The sequence below is a fragment of the Urocampus carinirostris genome, chromosome 1, assembly GCF_059441175.1.
Source record: "Urocampus carinirostris isolate Australia breed hairy pipefish chromosome 1, RoL_Ucar_1.0, whole genome shotgun sequence".
Classification (NCBI taxonomy): domain Eukaryota; kingdom Metazoa; phylum Chordata; class Actinopteri; order Syngnathiformes; family Syngnathidae; genus Urocampus; species Urocampus carinirostris.
This window is the reverse complement of record NC_142349.1, coordinates 63,899,722-63,918,916: the sequence shown is the minus strand read 5'-3', so window position 1 is coordinate 63,918,916 and position 19,195 is coordinate 63,899,722. Positions and strand designations below refer to the sequence as shown.

Sequence of the window (19,195 nt, the reverse complement as noted above, 5' to 3'; positions counted from 1 at the left end):
GGCCACGCGGTAACGTCCGTTTGAGACAAACGCGATTTCTTTACCAGCGTGGACGTGGACAGATTACAGCGCAGGTGTCAAACAGGCGGCCCGCGGGCCAAATCAGGCCCACTAAGGGATTGAATCCGGCCCGCGAGACAACACTCAGAGAAGCGCAAGAGAAAAACAAGCTGCAGGTTGAAATATGTCAACTTGATGTTGCCAAAGCCAGGTGCCTCTCACAAAGACACTGTACTTGTATGTATCTCTCTCTCTTTCTTTCCCCTTCTCTCTTTCTCTTTTGTCTCTTTCTCTCCCCTCTTTCTATTTCTCTTTGGATTTCTTTTTGTTTTGTTCCTCTCTCTGTCTCTCTCTCGCTTCTCTTATTCCTATCTCTCTCTCTCTCTCGCTTCTCTTATTCCTTTCTCTCTCTTTCTCTACCCTCTTTCTATTTCACTTTTGTCTCTTTCTCTCCCCTCTTTCTATTTCACTTTTGTCTCTTTCTCTCCCCTCTTTTTATTTCACTTTTGTCTCTTTCTCTCCCCTCTTTCTATTTCTCTTTGGATTTCCTTCTTTCTCTCTCTTTCTTGCCCCCTCTCACGATTTATTTTTGTTTTGTTCCTCTCTTTCGCTTCTCTTATTCCTTTCTCTGTCTCTCTCTCTCTCTCTCTCTCTCTCTCTTTTGTGTCTTTCTCTGTCTCTCTCTCTTTTGTGTCTTTCTCTCCCCTTTCTCTCCCTCTCTCTCTTTTGTGTCTCTCTCCCTCTCTTTTGTGTCTTTCTCTCTCTTTCTCTCTCTCTTTTGTGTCTTTCTCTCCCCTCTCTCTCTCTCTCTCTCTCTCTTTTGTGTCTTTCTCTCCTCTCTCTGTCTCTCTGAGGAGAGAAAGACTCAAAAGAGTCTTTCTCTCCTCTCTCTCTCTCTCTTGTGTCTCTCTCCCCTCTCTCTCTCTCTTTTGTGTCTCTCTCCCTCTCTCTCTTTTGTGTCTTTCTCTCTCTCCCCTCTCTCTCACTCTCTCTTTTGTGTATTTCTCTCCTCTCTCTCTCTCTTTTGTGTCTTTCTCTCCTCTCTCTCTCTCTCTCTTTTGTGTCTTTCTCTCCTCTCTCTCTCTCGATCTTTTGTGTCTTTCCCTCTCTCTCTCTCTCTCTCTCTCTCTCTCTCTCTCTCTCTTCCTACCCTCCGCGCTTTCGTTTCTCTTTGGATTTCTTTCTTCCTCTCCCTTTTTTTTCCCCTCTCTCACGACTTCTTTTTTTTATCTCTTTTGTTTCTCACGCTCTCTCCTTTCTTTTCCCCCCTCTTTCTCTTATTTCTTTATCCCTCTTTTTCCTTCTCTTTCATCTACTAGTCCGGCCCCCGACGGAATGTTTGTTCTATCGTGTGGCCCCCCGAGTTCAAATGAGTTTGACACCCCTGGATTAAAGCATCCTGCTTGGCTGCTTTTGGTGTGGGAAAATCAACCGAGCCCTAAAAATAAACGCTCACCGGCCTGGCTGTACCCGTATGTCGGTCGTGTGGCGTTCACTGACTCACCATGTAGGACGGGAAGATGAGCACTCGCTTGTGTTTGCCGCAAGGCCACTGGGGGTCGTCCAGGAGATTGGGGTCGTACTCGCGAAATTCGCTCAGGTCGTTGCCTGATGACACAGAAGAATAAAGGTGAACCGTATTTCTGCACCACATAATGACTATGTTTTCGAATTTTAGGTTCAGAAATGATTTTGTTTTTCCTTCATCAGTAGCATTAGCTTTGTGGTTAGCCACTCTATTAGCGTGGCATGCTAAGGTGCCAACAAATAAGGTACAGTGTTCATTTGACCTGTGAAAAGTGATGGGTCCCAAACAAATCTATGAGTGCCAACCAATGTTCCCTGTAATTTTCCTTACGGGTCTGAGCGTTCACACAAAGTCAGTGAGCAACACTTGAAACAACAGTGAGCAACCATGATCCCAACTGTGGCAAGATAATTCATTATCAAACATGTCCAAAATTTGACATCACATTACATTTTGCTGAGTTTCCGGCAATGCAAAATAATTTTTCGCTTTTGAATGAATTGACTCATGTACTATTGCAAAGGTTGTACGGCCCACAAACCTCGTTTGTTCAATCTTTCACAAGATATCCATTTCTTTTTTTTTTCCTGATATATTTTGTCGCATAATATTAACATTTTTGGGGGCTTATTTAGTCGGTTGTAAGATACAGAACTGTACTTAATCACATTTTTGAGTGGAAGTACAATGTTGGCAACAAGATTCACTTGATATAATTGGAAATTATTTGAATGCGACACAAACTTTTTCTTCTTTTTTCCGTAGGTTTTTTTTCTACTTGTTTTAAAATTCCTTTAAAAAAAATCTCATTGTGTTTACTTTTTTCTCGTTACTTTTTTCTTTTTGTACTCAATTTACTTTTTTCCTTTATTTATTTATTTTCTTTTTTTCTGGCTTTTTTCTACATTTTTCCTTCTTTTTTCTCTTCCTTTTGTTTCTTTTTTTCTCGGCTTTTCACTACTTTTTCATTTTGGTATTTTTTTCTTTTTTGTTCTATTCCCTCCTTCTTTTAAGTCATTTTGTGCATAATCTTACATAATATTTGGTCACGTTGGGATGAAAGAAGCAAAAACAACCCGAAGAGCCGTTTAGGACCCGAAAGAGCCGGTTCCTTTTAGTGAGCTGAGCCAAAGAAGCCGGTTCTTGACAAACTCTACTAACTTTACTCAACTTCGTTCTACTTCGACTCGACTTCAAAATACTGCATTTAGGACACAAGATCAGGGGAACCCGTGTATTATTTTCTTCATGCACTGTAACTTTTACTTAAATCGCTTCATAATAAGTAATTTCGAGCCCTCATTTTACTAGCTAGCTAGATTTTCTTGTGCGCAGAAAAGCTCTGGGTAGTGCGCAATTGCGCACGCGCGCAGCTTAGAGGGAACACTGGTAGTAAGGTATAAATACTGTATGCACTTCCAATGGTATCCACCATACTTTGAGTTATAAGGCGCACTTTCTTAGGTGCACCTTATAGTGCAGAAAATACGGTAATTATTTTTGTTTGTAGGCACTTGCGTTTACCAACCGGTGTCCAGGCTGCTTTGGTTGCTGTTGGCACGTGCCAGGCTGAGATTCCGGTGGCTGGCGTTGCGCGACTGCGAAAAAGACGACGTGGAATCGATGGTGTTACGGCGCCCCCCCAGCACGTTGGTGGGGTACAGGAACTGCGTGTACGACACCGTCTGCATACACACACAAAAAATAGATACAGTTCGCAGTTCCACTTTTGGGGGTTCAGAGCTTTGCGGGTCTAAAAAATATACCTTACCTTCTCAATAAAAGCATTTATTGACTTAACGCCATTGAGCGCGAGCTTATGTCAACTGAGGACACCGTGTGGACACTCTTATTGTGAAGGGGAGGGGGAGGCCCTGACACAATGCTTAGTCATGGTGAGTTACCGCTTCGCTCATCCCCCCCTCCTTCAACTCCTCCCACCTCACCCCCTTCTTATGTGGCGCTCAGTTTATCATGTAGGAACTCGGCGACGCAACGTAAGTATATTCTCTTGTATACATTTTTTTAAGCATTTTTGAAGGGGCGCTGCTACTTCGCGGATTTTCAGTTTTCGCGGGTAATCTCGGCCCCCCATGTATACTGTAATACCTCACTTGTAAGTGGGTGGATCCGTTAACCCCTAGGGTTGTAGGGGCACCATTTCCTGTGGTGTGTCTTGGGCATTTACAGCCCGGTGGGGCCAATCACTTTCCAAGCTAACAAATGTTACCAGCCGGTCTCGGGTTAAACATATTCTGGAATCTAATATCCCGATCACATATTGCTATGAACAAAGGACGGTAGTGTGCAGTTTTGTCGAGTCTGGCAGCTCCTTTTTGCCGTTTTGTTCACCCAAAAATGAGCTGCACTCCCGCAGCAACTATCTATTATCCCCGATTGTACATTACTGCGAGCGGGGACCGACAGAGTGTGATTTTGTCAGGCCTGAAGACTGCCATTGAGGCCTTGTTTTTAACGGTTAGTGTATTTCTGCCTAGAACAAACTGAACTCTGCTGTAATCCATTATCCTCAATTCCATATTGCTCCTAGCTGGGACTGTCAGAAGGGATTTTGCTTGGATGCATGCCATGCTGGCCTACCTAAAATGAAATCCAAGGATGTGGCTGCGATCCATGATCCCCGGTCTAATACTGCTGAGAGTAAGGCACATTATTTTGGTTTCGGGATGCTGAAATGTGCTATAGTGGCCAATTGGAAAGGAATTGTACTGTTTTGGCCGCAATCCATTGTCCCCAGTCAAGAGTGGGCACAAAAAAAAAAAAGAAAATTCGGTGGCTTTAGTTTGCAGTTCTCTCCACCGAAAGGTGATCTGCATTGTGCGGATGTGATTCAGTATCCCCAATCATATATTAATGCAAGCAGGGACCGACAACATTCTCTTTTGTTGGGCCTGGTAGCCCTTTTTTTGCCGGTACTGTACTTTGCCTAAAATGAACTGCACTAAAGCAGCCGCGATCCATTATCCCCGATTCCATATTGCGAGTGAGGACTGGCAGAAGGCACTTTAGTGGGGAGATGTCCCATTCTGGTCCTGCTAAAATGTAATGCACAGTTGTGGCCGCGATCCCTTATCCCTGGTTGACTATTGCTGAAAGCAGGGGCCGGCAGAGCGCTTTTTTTTTCGGCGTGCCACTGTGGTCCTCCAAAAATCAACTGCACTGTTATGGTCACAATCCATTATCCCGTGTCGACTATTTCTAAGAGCAGGGACAGAAAGACCAAGTGTGGGTCATTTGTGCCGGCTCGCTTTTACTGTTCTTTCCATCTAAAATGAACAGCACATGTGCGGTTGCGATACATTATCGCCAATTTACTATTGCTAAGAGCAAGGGCCGAGAGAGCAAATTTGTGCCGTGCCTTTTTTTTCCAGTTCATTTGACCTAAAATGAACAGCATCTGTGCGGCCGCGACACATTATCCCCGATCAAGTTTTGCTGAGAGCATGGGCTTTTTTTCTGTTCTTTTGACCTCAAATCAACATGCGCCAATGATCCATTATCCCCGGTTGACTTTTGCAATAGAGCTCATGTTAAAAAATGGGAGCAGTGTTCTCGTTTGCCCGCGTCCCCGCGTCCTAGACGCATTATTTTTGCTGGGGACGCATCGTCTCAAATCAACGTGCGTCCCCGGGACGCAACTTTTTTGACACGAAATTGTCATTATCATTTTTTAACAAAGATTTACCGCACTCCAAACTTTTCGTCAGGCAGATCCGCCATTGTTGTTTTGTTCGAGTTGTGTAGTGAAAGTCAGTTTCTTTTTAGAGAACCGGCTTTTTCGGCTCAACTCATTCAAGAGAGCCGGCTCTTAAACGGCTCTCTTGCTTTGATGCATTATATTACGAATGATTATGTTGTATAAAGAAGTTAAGAAAAAAAGGAAATATAAAAGGAGAAAATGAAAAAAGACAGGTTTGTGGCTATCCCTTTAATCAGTATATTACCAAGAATAATTTAATGCAGAAAATGAATTAATAATTTGAATAAGAAAATGTATTATTCTACTTAATTCTATTTGCATGTATTTTTTCCTTCTACAGTGAACGTCCAAGCGACTTCATTTTTGAACTTTTTTTATAATAAACCTCATTCATGTCGAGCAACTCAGTGTCTCACAACAAAATGTTCATTAACAATATATATGATATAAGGAAACACATGTACAATATAACATGTTGAACTACATAAATATGTCTGGAAAAAAAAATGTATTTTGTAAGGGAAAATACGCCAGTTTGTAAGGGCATGGAGCACACTAAATTTTGGGGACCCCTAGATCTCTGTTGGGACCCATAGATTTTTGAGCATGTGAGTCCCTGGGACCCATCACTTTTCAGAGGTAAAATGAATACTGCTTACTGTATTTTCGCCCAAAATGAAATGGCCTCATGTGGCTGTGATCCATTATCCCTAATCCCATATAGAATAGAATAGAATAGAATAGAATATGCCTTTATTGTCATTGTGAGCAGGGGCCAATTCGGTCCGGGAGTAGATTTGTAGACTGAAAAGTTTGTAAGTAGAGGCGCCTTTTCAATGTAAATTTGCTAATCCGTTCCAAGAAATGCAAAAGTATTTTTTTTTTAAATAAATCATAAAAAAACATCAGAACATGAAACAAATACATGTTAAAATTACAATACCATACAAAAAACTTAAAACGAGAGGCACGCAATGTAAAAAAATCAATGAATAAACGAAATAATAATGAGGTCTGTAAAAATGGCAATTGCCTTTGCGCAAATTATTGTCTTGGTCACCGTGTCGCCGGTAATTTATTATCCCTTAATCCACAGAAGTAACAACCTCTTCATCTCATCGTTCGCAGGCGACTTTTTCTTCGAAACGACCGGTAGGCCTTTGTAAGGAGCCGTACATTTTAGCGCTAGCTTCTGTTTAGCAATCGTGGCGAATCGTAGATGTATTACGGACTTATATTTTGGCGACATCACAAATACGCATCCCCTTTTCATCCTGCTGAATTATTTCCTGCTCTGTTGCAATGTCCAGAAAAACTGTCAGGACCCACACGCGTAACGTTACTCAAAGTTTATTGGGGAAAAAAGATACGAGCGCACACTTGATCCGGAGATCGTAGGTCGCGGGAGAAGGTTGTTCAGCCGCGGAAGTGGGAAAAAGTCGAAATCAAACAGATCGTGGCGGGAGAAAAACAAGAGCAAAAACACAAGAAAAATGGAGATTCGCAGACGGACCGACAAAAGTCCTATTAGGACGGCGTTTAAATACTGACAGGAAGCCAATTTGTCAAAGAGCTTCAGGTAAAATGAACACTGGGGAGATGGGTAGCTACTTTGCAGATTTTTGCAGATCACAGGGGGTTCCGGTCCCCATTACCCGCGCTAAACGAGAAATTCCAATACAGTGGAACCTCGGTTTTCGAACGCTTCTCAGTTCGAACAAATCGGAGTTCGACCAAAAATTTCGAGAAATTCTTGCTTCGCTGTTCGGTCAAAAAATCCGAGTTCGAACGCCGGTAATGCGTGAGTGCGTACGCTAGGGTGCGATGCTGAGCGGCGTACGGGTGTAGATGGTGTAGATCGCCCCCGCCCCTCGTGACCAACTGTTATCACGTGCGCACTTGCCTCTTTTTGCTTTCGCTTTTAATATCGGTGAACGGAGTGTTTTAGCCCCTAACTATGCCCCCGAAGGAGGTCAGTGCAAGCAGGACAGGTAAAAAAAGATAAGTTGTTCGTACAACTATTGCCTTTAAGAAAGACATAATAGCCAAATATGAAAGAGGTGTGCGAGTGTCTGATCTTGCCTGCGCCTTCTGCTGACCACCACAAAGGTAAGAAATCCTATTCATAATTCTTTTTTTATCCTTTTTTTTATTTTTACACGTTAGCGTAATCTTTCGTACGGAAGATTACGCTAACGCAAACGTACGATTAGCCTGGGTTAGCTTTAAGATTACGTTGAACATTCAGGTAAACATTCAGGGTGTTGGAACTGAGCCCAACATTCAGGGTGTTGGAACGGAGCCCCCTTTCCAATGAAGCGCTAGCCACTTGTGGTGCTAAATGACTTGTAAACGACCTGATTTTTTTATTTTTACACATTTTTACGATAACGCGGACATACAATTAGCCTGGGTTAGCTTTATGATTACATTGAACATTCAGGTAAACATTCAGGGTGTAGGAATGGAGCCCAACTTTCAGGGTGTTGGAACGGAGCCCCCTTTCCAATTGAGCGCTAGGCACTTGTTGTAGAGACCCGGGTGCTAAATGACTTGTAAACGACCTGATTTTTTTTAATTTTTACACGTTCACGTTAGCGTAATCTTTCGTACGGAAGATTACGATAACGCGAACGTACGATTAGCCTGGGTTAGCTTCATGTTCACGTTCATGGTAAACATTCAGGGTGTTGGAACGGATTAAAACGATTTACATTATTTTTAATGGGAAAAACGATTTCGGTGATCGAACAAATCGGTTTTCGAACAGGGTTCTGGAACTGATTATGGTCGAGAACCGAGGTTAAGTCAAGTCAAGTTCCACTGTATATATTTTATTTTCAGGGTAAAATGAATTCGATCGGGCCTACCTTCCCGTCAGCCCCTAGCTCGACGCCCTCGAGTCCGATGACCATCTCCTTTGCGCTGACGCCTCCCGACGGGTGTCGTTGGCGTCCCGCCGCTTCCATCTTCACATCCCTGAGGATGAACACAAAACCTTTTATGGCCCCTATCTTTTTCCTTTTTCCCTTACTGGCAGACGGCGATGCTTTCTTTGCGGCTCTCTCTTTGCGCCTAGCTTAAGTGTCCCTTCGGGAGGAAACGGAGAACGTTGTGGCCATTGGCTGAAATGTCATACGGCTGCAGGAGGTCAGTGGAAAGAAGGAAGGAAGGAAAAAAAAAAAAAAAAAAAAGAGGCCGGGAGGGAGAAAGGAAGTAAAGAAGGCCTTGCTCTTTAGCTACCAGGCACAATTTTCAGAGGGCTAACTCCATTTTGTACTTGCCAGGATTGTGGTTTACTTCCAAATTTGACATGAAGTGTGTAACGATTAGATAAAGTCGTTGATAATTCATGAAGTTGTAAGCCGGGTTTGAGATTTCCTACACTGGAGGAAGTCTTTGAATCATCTCGACTACCATGAAAACGCAGACACAGAAGTAAATATATATTATGTATATATATATATATATATATATATATATATATATATATGTATAAATAAGAGAGAGAGAGAGAGAAACAAAACATAAAAAGAGAACCGGTGAGAGGGGGAAAGAAAGAGAGAGAAAAGGAAAAAGGGAGAGAGCAAAAGAAGGTAAAAAGACAGAGAGAGAGAGAGAGACAGAGGAGAAAAAGCGAGTGAGAGATAGAAAGAGAGAAAGAGATAGAGAGTGTGAGAAACAAAACATAAAAACATAACCGGGGAGAGGGGGAAAGAAAGAAAAAGGAAGAAATCTAAAGATAAATAGAAAGAGAGGAGGGAAAGAGATAAAAGAGAAAGAAAGAAAAAAGGGAAAAAGGAAGAGAGCAAAAGAAGGTAAAAAGACACAGAGAGGAGAAAAAGCGAGTGAGAGATAGAGAAAGAAAGAGAAAGCGATAGAAAGAGAGAGAGCGTGAGAAACAAAACATAAAAAGAGAACCGGTGAGAGGGGGAAGAAAGAAAGAAAAAGAAAGAAATCCAATAGAAAGAGGAGAGAAAGAGATAAAAGAGAAAGAAAGAAGGGGAAAGAAAGAAAGAGAAAAGAAAGGGAAAAGGCAAGAGAGCAAAAGAAGGTAAAAAGACACAAAGAGAGAAGGAGAAAAAGCGAGTGAGAGATAGAAAGAAAGAGAGCGTGAGAAACAAAACAAAAAGAGAACCGGTGAGAGGGGGAAAGAAAGAAAGAGAAAGAAAGAAATCCAAAGAGAAATAGAAAGAGAGGAGAGAAAGAGATAAAAGAGAAAGAAAGAAGGGGAAAGAAAGAAAGAGAAAAGAGAGAGAAAAGGGAAAAGGGAAGAGAGGAAAATAAGGTAAAAAGACACAGAGAGGAGAAAAAGCGAGTGAGAGATAGAGAGAGAAAGAAAGAGAGAAAGAGATAGAAAGAGAGAGAGAGAGTGACAAACAAAACAAAAAGAGAACCGGTGAGAGGGGGAAAGAAACCCTTCACAGGCACGGTTGGGATGAAAGTTCTAATATTATAATTCAAGCTTTGAAAACTCTCTCGGTGTATCGTCTTTCTTTGTAAATATGTGTAACCATGTATAATATGTATAACTGTATATTTTTGTAATGTATTTATTTCAGAAACTTTTTATAATATGTTTTCCACGGACGAATCAAAAAGAAGGGGCGAATACAACGGGGGCTGACGGGAAGTGGAGTAAAGGTAAGACGTGTTTGTGGACGTGGCGGACAATAGTGGATATATATTTTTCCCACCCTTACCTTTGGAAATATACATTTTTTTTCCTTGGATTATTTTCAACGGGACCGGTACATTAAGTACCGGTATCATTTTCCGTTCATTTGGCCGGCTGTGGTTATTGGACTCTGTACTTTATATTCAGTTACAATCGTGGGACTCAAAATCGGGTTTGGGTTAATTTTGTGATTGGGTTACATGTTTTAATGTGGGCGCATGCGGCTTATAAACAGGTGCGGCTTTTGTAAGCACAAAATCGGTTTTCCTCTTAAAATGTGGTGGGTGCGGCTTATAATCAGGTGCGCTCTATAGTCCGGAATTTACGGTACGTCAATGTTGTGGGGCTTGTCGTCGAGCGAAGGTTAAGTATGGTAATTTCTTCAGTGTCAGTAATACGTCGAAACATATTGCGAGAAATTCATACCTGTCAACCTGTCCGTTTTTGCCGTACAAAGTACGTTTATGATGCATTTTAAGACGTGAACGAGAAAATCTTTACGGAAAAACACAACTTTTTCAATGATGGGTAGCATCCAATATACACCAACTATCACGAAACGGCAAATCAATCGAGTCTAACGAGTTCGAGTTGTGTAGTGAAAGGAAGTCCGTCTTTTTTTTAGAGAACCGGCTTTTTTGGCTCAACTCATTAAAATGAGCCGGCTCTCAAACGGCTCACTTGCTTTGATGCATTATATTAGGAATGATTATGTTGTATAAAGAAGTGAAGAAAAAAAAGGAAGTATAAAGTGGTTATCCCTTTAATCGGTATATTACCAACAATAATTTGATGCAGAAAATGAATTCATAATTTGATAATTAAAACTGAATGAATATATATATATATATATATATATATATATATATAGATTTATATGATATATTTGTGGCCGATTTACAATTTCAACCTCGATAACACTCAATTTTGGGGACCCATAAATCTCTGTTGGGACCAATGTTTCCTCTTATTTTCCAGGGGTCTGAGTGTTCACACAAAGTGGGTGAGCAACGCTTGAAACAACAGTGAGCCACCATAATCCCTAATGTGGCAAGATAATTCATTATCAAACATGTCCAAAACTTGACATCAAGTTACAGTTTCCGCCAATGCAAAATGATTTTTCTCTTTTGAATGAATTGACTCATGTACTGTTGCAAAGGTTGTACGGCCTACGTTGTTTGTTCTTACAATTCTTACACAAAATATCAATTTCTTTTTATTTCCTGATATCTTTTGTCGCATAATATTAACATTTTGAGGGGCTTATTGAGTCGGTTGCAAGATACAGAACTGTATTTAATCACGTTTTTGAGTTGAAGTACAATGTTGGCAACAAGATTCTCTTGATATCATTGGAAATGATTTGAAGCAACACAAACTTTTTCTTCTTTTTTCTGTGTTTTTTTTTCTACTTTTTTTAAATTCCTTTAGAAAAAAGTAACAGCTCGGAAAAAATGAACACAATGAGATTTTTTTTTTTGTTCTCTATTTACTTTTTTCCTACATTTCTTTCTTTTCTTTTTTTCTGGCTTTTTTCTAAATTTTTCCTTCTTTTTTCTCTTCCTTTTGTTTCTTTTTTTGTTAGCTTTTCACTACTTTTTCATTTTGGTATTTTTTTCTTTTTTTGTTCTATTCCCCCCTTCCTTTAAGTCATTTTGTGCATCATTTTACTTAATATTTGGTCATGTTGGGATGAAAGAAGCAAAAACAGCCCGAAGAGCCGTTTAGGACCCGAAAGAGCTGGTTCCTTTTAGTGAGCCGAGCCGAAGAAGCCGGTTCTCGACAAACTCTGCTGATTTTATTCAACTTCGTTTTCTTTCGACTCGACTTCAAAATACCGCATTCAGGACACAACGTCAGGGGAACCTGTGTATTTGTACCTTCATGCACTGTAACTTTGACTTAATTCGCTTCTTAATTAGTAATTTTAAGTCCTCATTTTTGTGCGCTGGCTAGATTTTCTTGTGCGCCGAGAATGTGCGAGCAGTGCGCAATTAGAGGGAACACTGGTTGGGACCCATAGATTTTTGAGCATGCGAGTCCCCGGGACCCATCACTTTTCACAGGTAAAACGAACACTGCTCGACTGACCGCCTGAACGTCCCATTTGTTTGTCCCGGCCTCGTTTTTCAAAAAGAAAATGACTTTCCAGGACATTGAACTGAAAAGGCGAGGTTAGAATAAAAGGAGCGTTACAAGGTGGGTAAAAACGGGATCTTAGGTCATCTACGACCGAGTCTGGTAATAACACAGTAGAAACAAATGAAGGACAAGCATCCAAGGGAGAAAACACCGATGAGTGCCAGACGTTGCTTAGGAACATGCTCCACATGGCATTCGACCCCTGCTCCATGCAGCATGCAGGACCCAAACGCGTTCCAACCACACCGACGATGAAAGTGGAAAAACGACCCGTTTGCTTGAACAGTGCTATATCAGTCTTAATCTCATGACCTGAAAGATTCCTATCGTGGATTATGTATTTAGGATCCAATTCTAAAAAGGTAAATCGTCGTATTGTGAAAAGTATTTACGATACAAATTATATTTTACAGGACAGAACAAACATTCTCTCGGGGGCCGGATGGGTAGATTAGAGAGAAAGAAATAAGAAGCGAGAGAGAGAGAGATAAGAGAAGCGAGAGAGTGAAGGAAGTAAGAGAAGCAAGAGAAAGAAGAGAAGCGAGAGAAAGAAATAAGAGAAGCAAGAGAAAGAAACAAGAGAAGCAAGAGAGAGACAGAAAGGAATAAGAGGAGAGAGAGAGAGAGAAAGAAATAAGAGAAGCGAGAGAGAGAAAGAAATAAGAGAAGCGAGAGAGAGAGAGAGAGATAAATAAGAGAAGCGAGAGAGAGAGAGAGAGAAAAAAGAGAAGCAAGAGAGAGAGAGAGAGAGAGAGCGAGAGAGAGAGGGAGGGAGATAAATAAGAGAAGCGACAGAGAGAGATAAATGAGAAGCGAGAGAGAGAGAGATAATTAAGAGAAGCGAGAGAGAGGGTTAGAGAGAAAGAAAGAAATAAGAAAAGCGAAAGAGAGAAAGAGAGAGAGATAGAGAGAGCGTGAGAAACAAAACAAAAAGAGAAATGGTGAGAGGGGGAAAGAAAGAGTGAGAAAAAAGAAAATCCAAAGAGAAATAGAGAGAAGGGAGAGAAAGAGAGAAAAGAGAAAGAGAGAAGGGGAAAGAAAGAGAGACAAAAGAGAAAAGGAAAAAAGGAAGAGAGCAAAAGAAGGTAAAAAGACACAGAGAGCGGAGAAAAAGCAAGTGAGAGATAGAGAGCGATAGAAACTCTCTGGACATTTAGTTTCAATCGCGGGACTTAAAGTCGGGTTTGGGTTAATTTTGTGTTTGAGTTACATTTTTTTAATGTGGGCGCATGCGGCTTATGTACAGGTGCGGCTTGTGTAAGTACAAAATCGGTTTTCTTATTAAAATGTGGTGGGTGCGGCTTATAATCAGGTGCGCTCTATAGTCCGGAATTTACGGTATTTTATTTTCTGCCTCTTATTCTGATAGTCTTCTATTTTATTTCTCTTAAAAATCTTCATTATTTGTTTACCCTGGAGTGCCATGTTCAATCTTGTTGAATGCAATGTTTTGATATCAATTGATTGATATCAATGACAATAAAGACCATCCCATTTTACGTACCCCAAAACGTATAAAGGTCAAACTTGGCAGTGTTACTGAAATTGACGAGATACTCGTCTACGATGCCGGTCTACTATTGGTTTGAGGCAAGGCATCATGAAAACGCCGGTATGGTATTGGCTGAACTACCTCCCACAATGCCTTTCTCTTCATTCCAATTAGAATCTTGTGTTTTGTAAAGACTTTGTGAGTTAGTGTAATACAACACTGCATTACTTAAGGACTTGCAGTGATGCTATAGGGGGGAGCAAAAACATGATAACCATGGAAGCAGAGCTTGCAATTATGAAATATGAAGCGGATACATGCATCGTTACACTCGCTAAGGAATAGGGTGGTAACCAATGAACTGCATCCACCCGCTAACTCCAATATACCAGTTGTAGTCATGTCACACCAAATGTCATTTTTTCTTTACGTCTATAACGTCATTTATTCATGTGCACATATATGACATTAAATTAGTGCTTACTGTATAAAGTTTTGTGACTACTCCGACTCCTACTGGACTAAAGTAGAATGAACATGCTTGTATTATGTATTTGATTTTTGGACCTTTCAGCAATTTTACTATGACATTTAGTTGTCGGACAGGATTTCTTTTTCCAAAGCACTTAATTTCTCTTTCTGTTGTTTTCTGGGAAGCTAATACAATTATTGAAATCAGAAGCTAGTCGTTTTTATTTATGCATTTTAATCAAGTCAGTGGAAAAATATGTTTTATTTATTTATTTATTTATTTGTAATTCATGTCAGGTTTTGTGTTTCAGTCTTTGCAGTTTCGGTTTTCAGGATCGGCCTGAATTTTTCTCTCCTTCTCTCTTTGGATTTCTTTCTCTCCCTTTCCCCCCTCTCTCACTATATTTCTTTTTATCTATTTTCTCTCCCTCTCGCTTTCTCTTTCTCTGTCCCACCCTCTCTCCTTTTCTTTCTCTTATTTCTTTCTCTCTCTGTTTCTTTCTCTCTAATCTACTAGTCCCGCCCGCGAGATAATGTTTATTCTGTCGTGTGGCCCCCCCGAGTAAAAATGACTGACACCCCTGGTGTCAAGTGTAAAGAAGAGGTGAGCCGTTTCTTTTGAAATGAAAGTGGAATAAGAAAGCTTGATGCGGTTGAGAAACTGGTTGGATCGCTTTTTTTCGGCCACTTTTTACCACGGAGGAGGAAGTCGCCTAACTCTTGAAGCCCATCTTCCAAAAGTAAGTTAAACTTCACTTTATAGAGCATATTATTTTATGAAACGTTGATTTTTTTTAGTACAAAACAATACAAGTCACTTATACAAGCCTTAAACTTACTTATATAAACCTTAAACATACAAAATATAGCACTGTAGCAACTTACGATCAAAGTAAATGGAATCTCGTTTGTAAGTAGGGCAGCATCAGTACTGTAGCTACAGAGCTAAATTTCCTGTAGGGCAGGAGTCGGGAACCTATGGCTCGCGAGCCATATATGGCCCTTTCTATGAGTGCTTATGGCTCAGAGGCAAATTTGATTGCATGCAAATTTTCTCCATCTCGTTCAAAACATGAGCTATTAATCCTGTTCAGATACACGCAAAGCCAAACCAAAGCTGAATTAAAAAGCAGTACTTTTTAGAATATATAGGGCACGTTTTTCACTACAATTTACAGTCAAGGTGTCACACCAAAAAAAACTCGTTTTAGCTGTACAACGCTAAAGAATCCTTTATATAAAAGCTCACTATATAATCTGTGTTCAGTGTTCAGATACCTTATGATCAATCCACAGAACAAACTGTAAATACGCCAAAACACCGGAAAGAGAACTTAAAGTTATTTGATTGGGTGAGTGGGAGGGATGGGTGGAGCTATGCAAAAAGTGCAAGCACTCCCTCCCATCTCTCGCCCTACGCCGTCTGCGCCAAAGGTAAGCGCATCAGTTTGCAGGTGCGGCTTGTGTAAGTACAAAAGTGGCAAATCACTTCAAAAGTAGTGGGTGCGGCTTATAATCAGGTGCGCTCTATAGTCCGGATTTTACGGTAATTGCAAGAAAGAGACAAGTTTAAAGTGGTATGTTTGTTGATTTTGGGACACGGGATCTCTTTTCATAATTTTTATCAAAAATAAATGTGCTGAAGACTAAGCTTTTGTCTGGGGTGCGGATTTAGCAATTTACTAAATTTGTCTCATAATAAATAAAATTTACATTTCTTGGGTAAATTGTGTTTAAATTAAACCTATAACCTTATCCTCCTTGTTTTATAACCTTATCTTCTCTGTTCCTTTATCTTCTTGGCTTTTTTTTAACCTCACTGTGAATGTGTGAAACTGGAGTGTCATGCCCAATCTCGTTGTCACCATATGTTAACCCATTTTGTAACAATGACAATAAAGGTGTATTCTATTCTATTCTATTCTATAATACATGGCGTGGCTCTTTCCCAAAATAAAATTAATATCTCATCTCATCTCATCAGCTGTACTGCTTATCCTCATTAGGGTCGCGGGGGGGGCTGGAGCCCATCCCAGCCATCTCCGGGCAGTGGGCAGGGGACACCCTGAACTGGTTGCCAGCCAATCGCAGGGCACACAGGGACAGACAACTATATTTTGCTTTTATGGCTCTTTGAGTCCAAAAGGTTCCCGACCCCTGCTGTATACATATATACACAGGGTTGGGTAGGGTTACTTTAACTGGATTCCTTTAATTACTTTTGGATTACTCCAATACCAAAAAAATGACTCCAAATGAAAAAAAAGGCTAGCACCAGCATTCCCCATTTGGGAGAAACGACTGGCACTGAATAAGTTAGTCAAAGCAGGAATCACCACAGGAGCTCCTAAAAAGTGGAAGAAAAAACAAAGGAAGCCGTATCTTTAACAAACCCACAATTTGTTTTCAGTAACATATTTTGCCCACAACCATCAGCGGAACTCCAAAAGACACCACACTTTCACCTGGTGACCATGCAAACATCTTCCAGGACCTCAGGGAGCAAGGCTGACATAAACCAAACTGCCCCGGTCGAAATCAGCAGTTAACATGCTAGCTCACGCGCCTACGGGTCAAAATGCACAAAAAGAGAAGAAGAAGAAGCCAGGATGGGGAAGAGAAAGAAGCACAGATGAAGAAGAAGAGAGTGATCATGCTGCAGGATACGTACCCGGCTTGGCTACAATCTCGATAGGGCAGCACTGAAAATACACTATAGAAGGATCTTCTGCCACTGATTAGGACTATCCTACAAAAACAAAACAAGCTCATCAGGACCGAGGATGCGGCTCATGCTCCCATTGCCGCCGACGTTCTTTCCAAAGACACTGCGCCGAAACTCCATGTTATGCTGTACTAACAGTACCAGTACTAAAGGATTCAAAGACCAGGCAAAAACAACAAAAAAACACGTTAAAAAGTGAGATTTTATATATATATATATATATATATATATATATATATATATATATATATGTGTATACACAGGGTTGGGTAGGGTTACTTTAACTTGGTTACCGTAAATTCCGGACTATAAGCCGCTACTTTTTTCCCAAACGTTCAACCCTGCGGCTTATTCAGTGATGCGGCCAATTTATGTAATTTTTCTAACGACCACCAGCGGCGCTCGAGTACAAAAGATTTAGACCGGTGGAATATATGCGCCGAGGAAGACTGCAACTTCTTAGCTTGTGCGCAGATTAAATTAGCATAGAAATATCCTCACCATGCAAATTGCAAAAAGAAAGGCACATGACGCAGCTTTCAAGCTAAATGCAATCGAGCAGTCCGATAATAAGGGAAACAGAGCTACTGCACGTAAACTTCACTTTGCGGGCGTGCTGCTAGCGTGTTTTTGAATAAGGGAGCGTGGGACGACGTCTACATGACATATTCTCTTTCCCATACTGGGGAAGACGGCTTTGATGACGTCAGTTATAAGGAGGAAGATGAGCACGGTATGTTTTTTAAACAGAGCTGTTTACTGTGTTGCGAGCGTGTTGCTAGTAGCGTGTTGCTACCCGTCACAGGTACGGTTTGGGATGAAAGTTATAATATTATTGTTAAAGCTGTGAAAACTCTCTCGGCGTACCGTCTTTCTTTGAAAATATGTGTAACCATGTATAATATGTATTTGCAACTGTATATTTTTGTAATGTATTTATTTTAGAGACTTATTCTGGTTTTCCATGGGCGAATCAAAAAGAAGAGGCGAAAACAACGGGAGCTGACGGGAAGTGGAGTAAAGGTGAAATGTGTTTGTGGACGCAGCAAACAATAATGGATATATATTTTTCCCACCCTTACCCTTTGGAAATATACATTTTTTTCTCCTTGGATTATTTTCAACGGGACCCGGACTCTGCAGGTCTGCATCAAACCTTAAGTACCAGTATCATTTTCCGTTCATTTTGCCGGCTGTGGTATTTGGACTGTGTACTTTACTTTACAATGGTGGGACTCAAAGTCGGGTTTGGGTTAAATCTGTGATTGTGTTACACGTTTTAATGTGGGCGCATGCGGCCTATATACAGGTGCGGCTTGTGTAAGCACAAAATCGGTTTTCATCTTAAAATGTGGTGGGTGCGGCTTATAATCAGGTGCGCTCTATAGTCCGGAATTTACGGTAACTATTATTTTTTTCTTTTTTTAGTCAAGAAACCAGTCAAAAATAATAGTACAAAATAAGAAAATATATCCCTCACGTTAACTAGAAATTCAGTCAATCCATGAGGTTATTTATTTTTGTTTTTAATTGTAGTAGTAGAATTTTAATGTATTTTTTACTTTTGTTTTAGTAAAATTATAAAAGATCTTACTCTTTTATAGGTAGGAAATGTTTTTACTAATTTTAAATTCATTTTATCTTGTTATCTTGTTTTAATGTGGAAGCATGCGGCTTATATACAGGAACGCCTTGTGTAAGTACAAAAGCGGTTATCCTCTTAAAATGTGGTGGGTGCGGCTTATAATCAGGTGCGCTCTATAGTCCGGAATTTACGGTACTTTCAATTACTTTTGGATTACTCCAATTCCAAATATGCTAATAAAAGACAAAATAAATTAAATATGAATAAAATGATGACTCACAACACATGGTAAGTTTTCTCTCCTGGCTTTGATCTCTTTGATCTCCGGCAAAACTAACATCAAATGCGACAGAAACAAAATGAAAATAAATCCAAACAGCTTGCAAACATCATTTTTGCCGTTCCATGTATTCCGTTACTCCCCAAGCCTGCGCAAAATTTAGTCATTTTATTCCTATTTAGTTTCTTTTGTCTTTTATTAGCATATTTGGTATTGGAGTAATCCAAAAGTAATTGAAAGTAATCAAGTTAAAGTAACCCTACCCAACCCTGTATATATATATATATTAGAATAATCACTCTTAGGGTGATCGTAGCATTGTTGTGTTAGATTAAAAAAACAATAGAATATTTAGAATAAAATGAAATTCTGCATTTTTTGTTGTATTTATATTTATTCACATTTTAAATGTAATGTATTTTTTTTTTAATATTAAAAGAAGAAACACAACAGTGAATTGAGCAAAAAACCCACCAAATGAACAATATTGTCGTTTTAATTTTGGCAGGCCCATTTTTCACACTTTACCCTTACCTACATTTTATTTAACGATTTTCTTATTTTATTTGG

The 19,195-nt window shown here is 40.2% G+C and overlaps 1 protein-coding gene across 2 annotated transcripts in view; it reads right to left on the bottom strand.

The window, feature by feature from the left end:
- cables1 (Cdk5 and Abl enzyme substrate 1) overlaps window positions 1–19,195 on the bottom strand; it is a 60,056-nt gene that overhangs the window by 15,461 nt on the left and 25,400 nt on the right. The window contains exons 4-7 of one of the 2 annotated variants that reach the window (XM_088348218.1): window positions 16,707–16,784; window positions 8,120–8,228; window positions 3,057–3,213; window positions 1,505–1,608 (exon numbers count right to left, since the gene is read on the bottom strand). In XM_088348218.1, the coding sequence (XP_088204344.1) occupies window positions 1,505–1,608; window positions 3,057–3,213; window positions 8,120–8,228; window positions 16,707–16,784 (448 nt within the window). The remainder of the gene's footprint in view (window positions 1–1,504; window positions 1,609–3,056; window positions 3,214–8,119; window positions 8,229–16,706; window positions 16,785–19,195) is intronic. The other variant, XM_088348227.1, reaches the window with a different exon arrangement.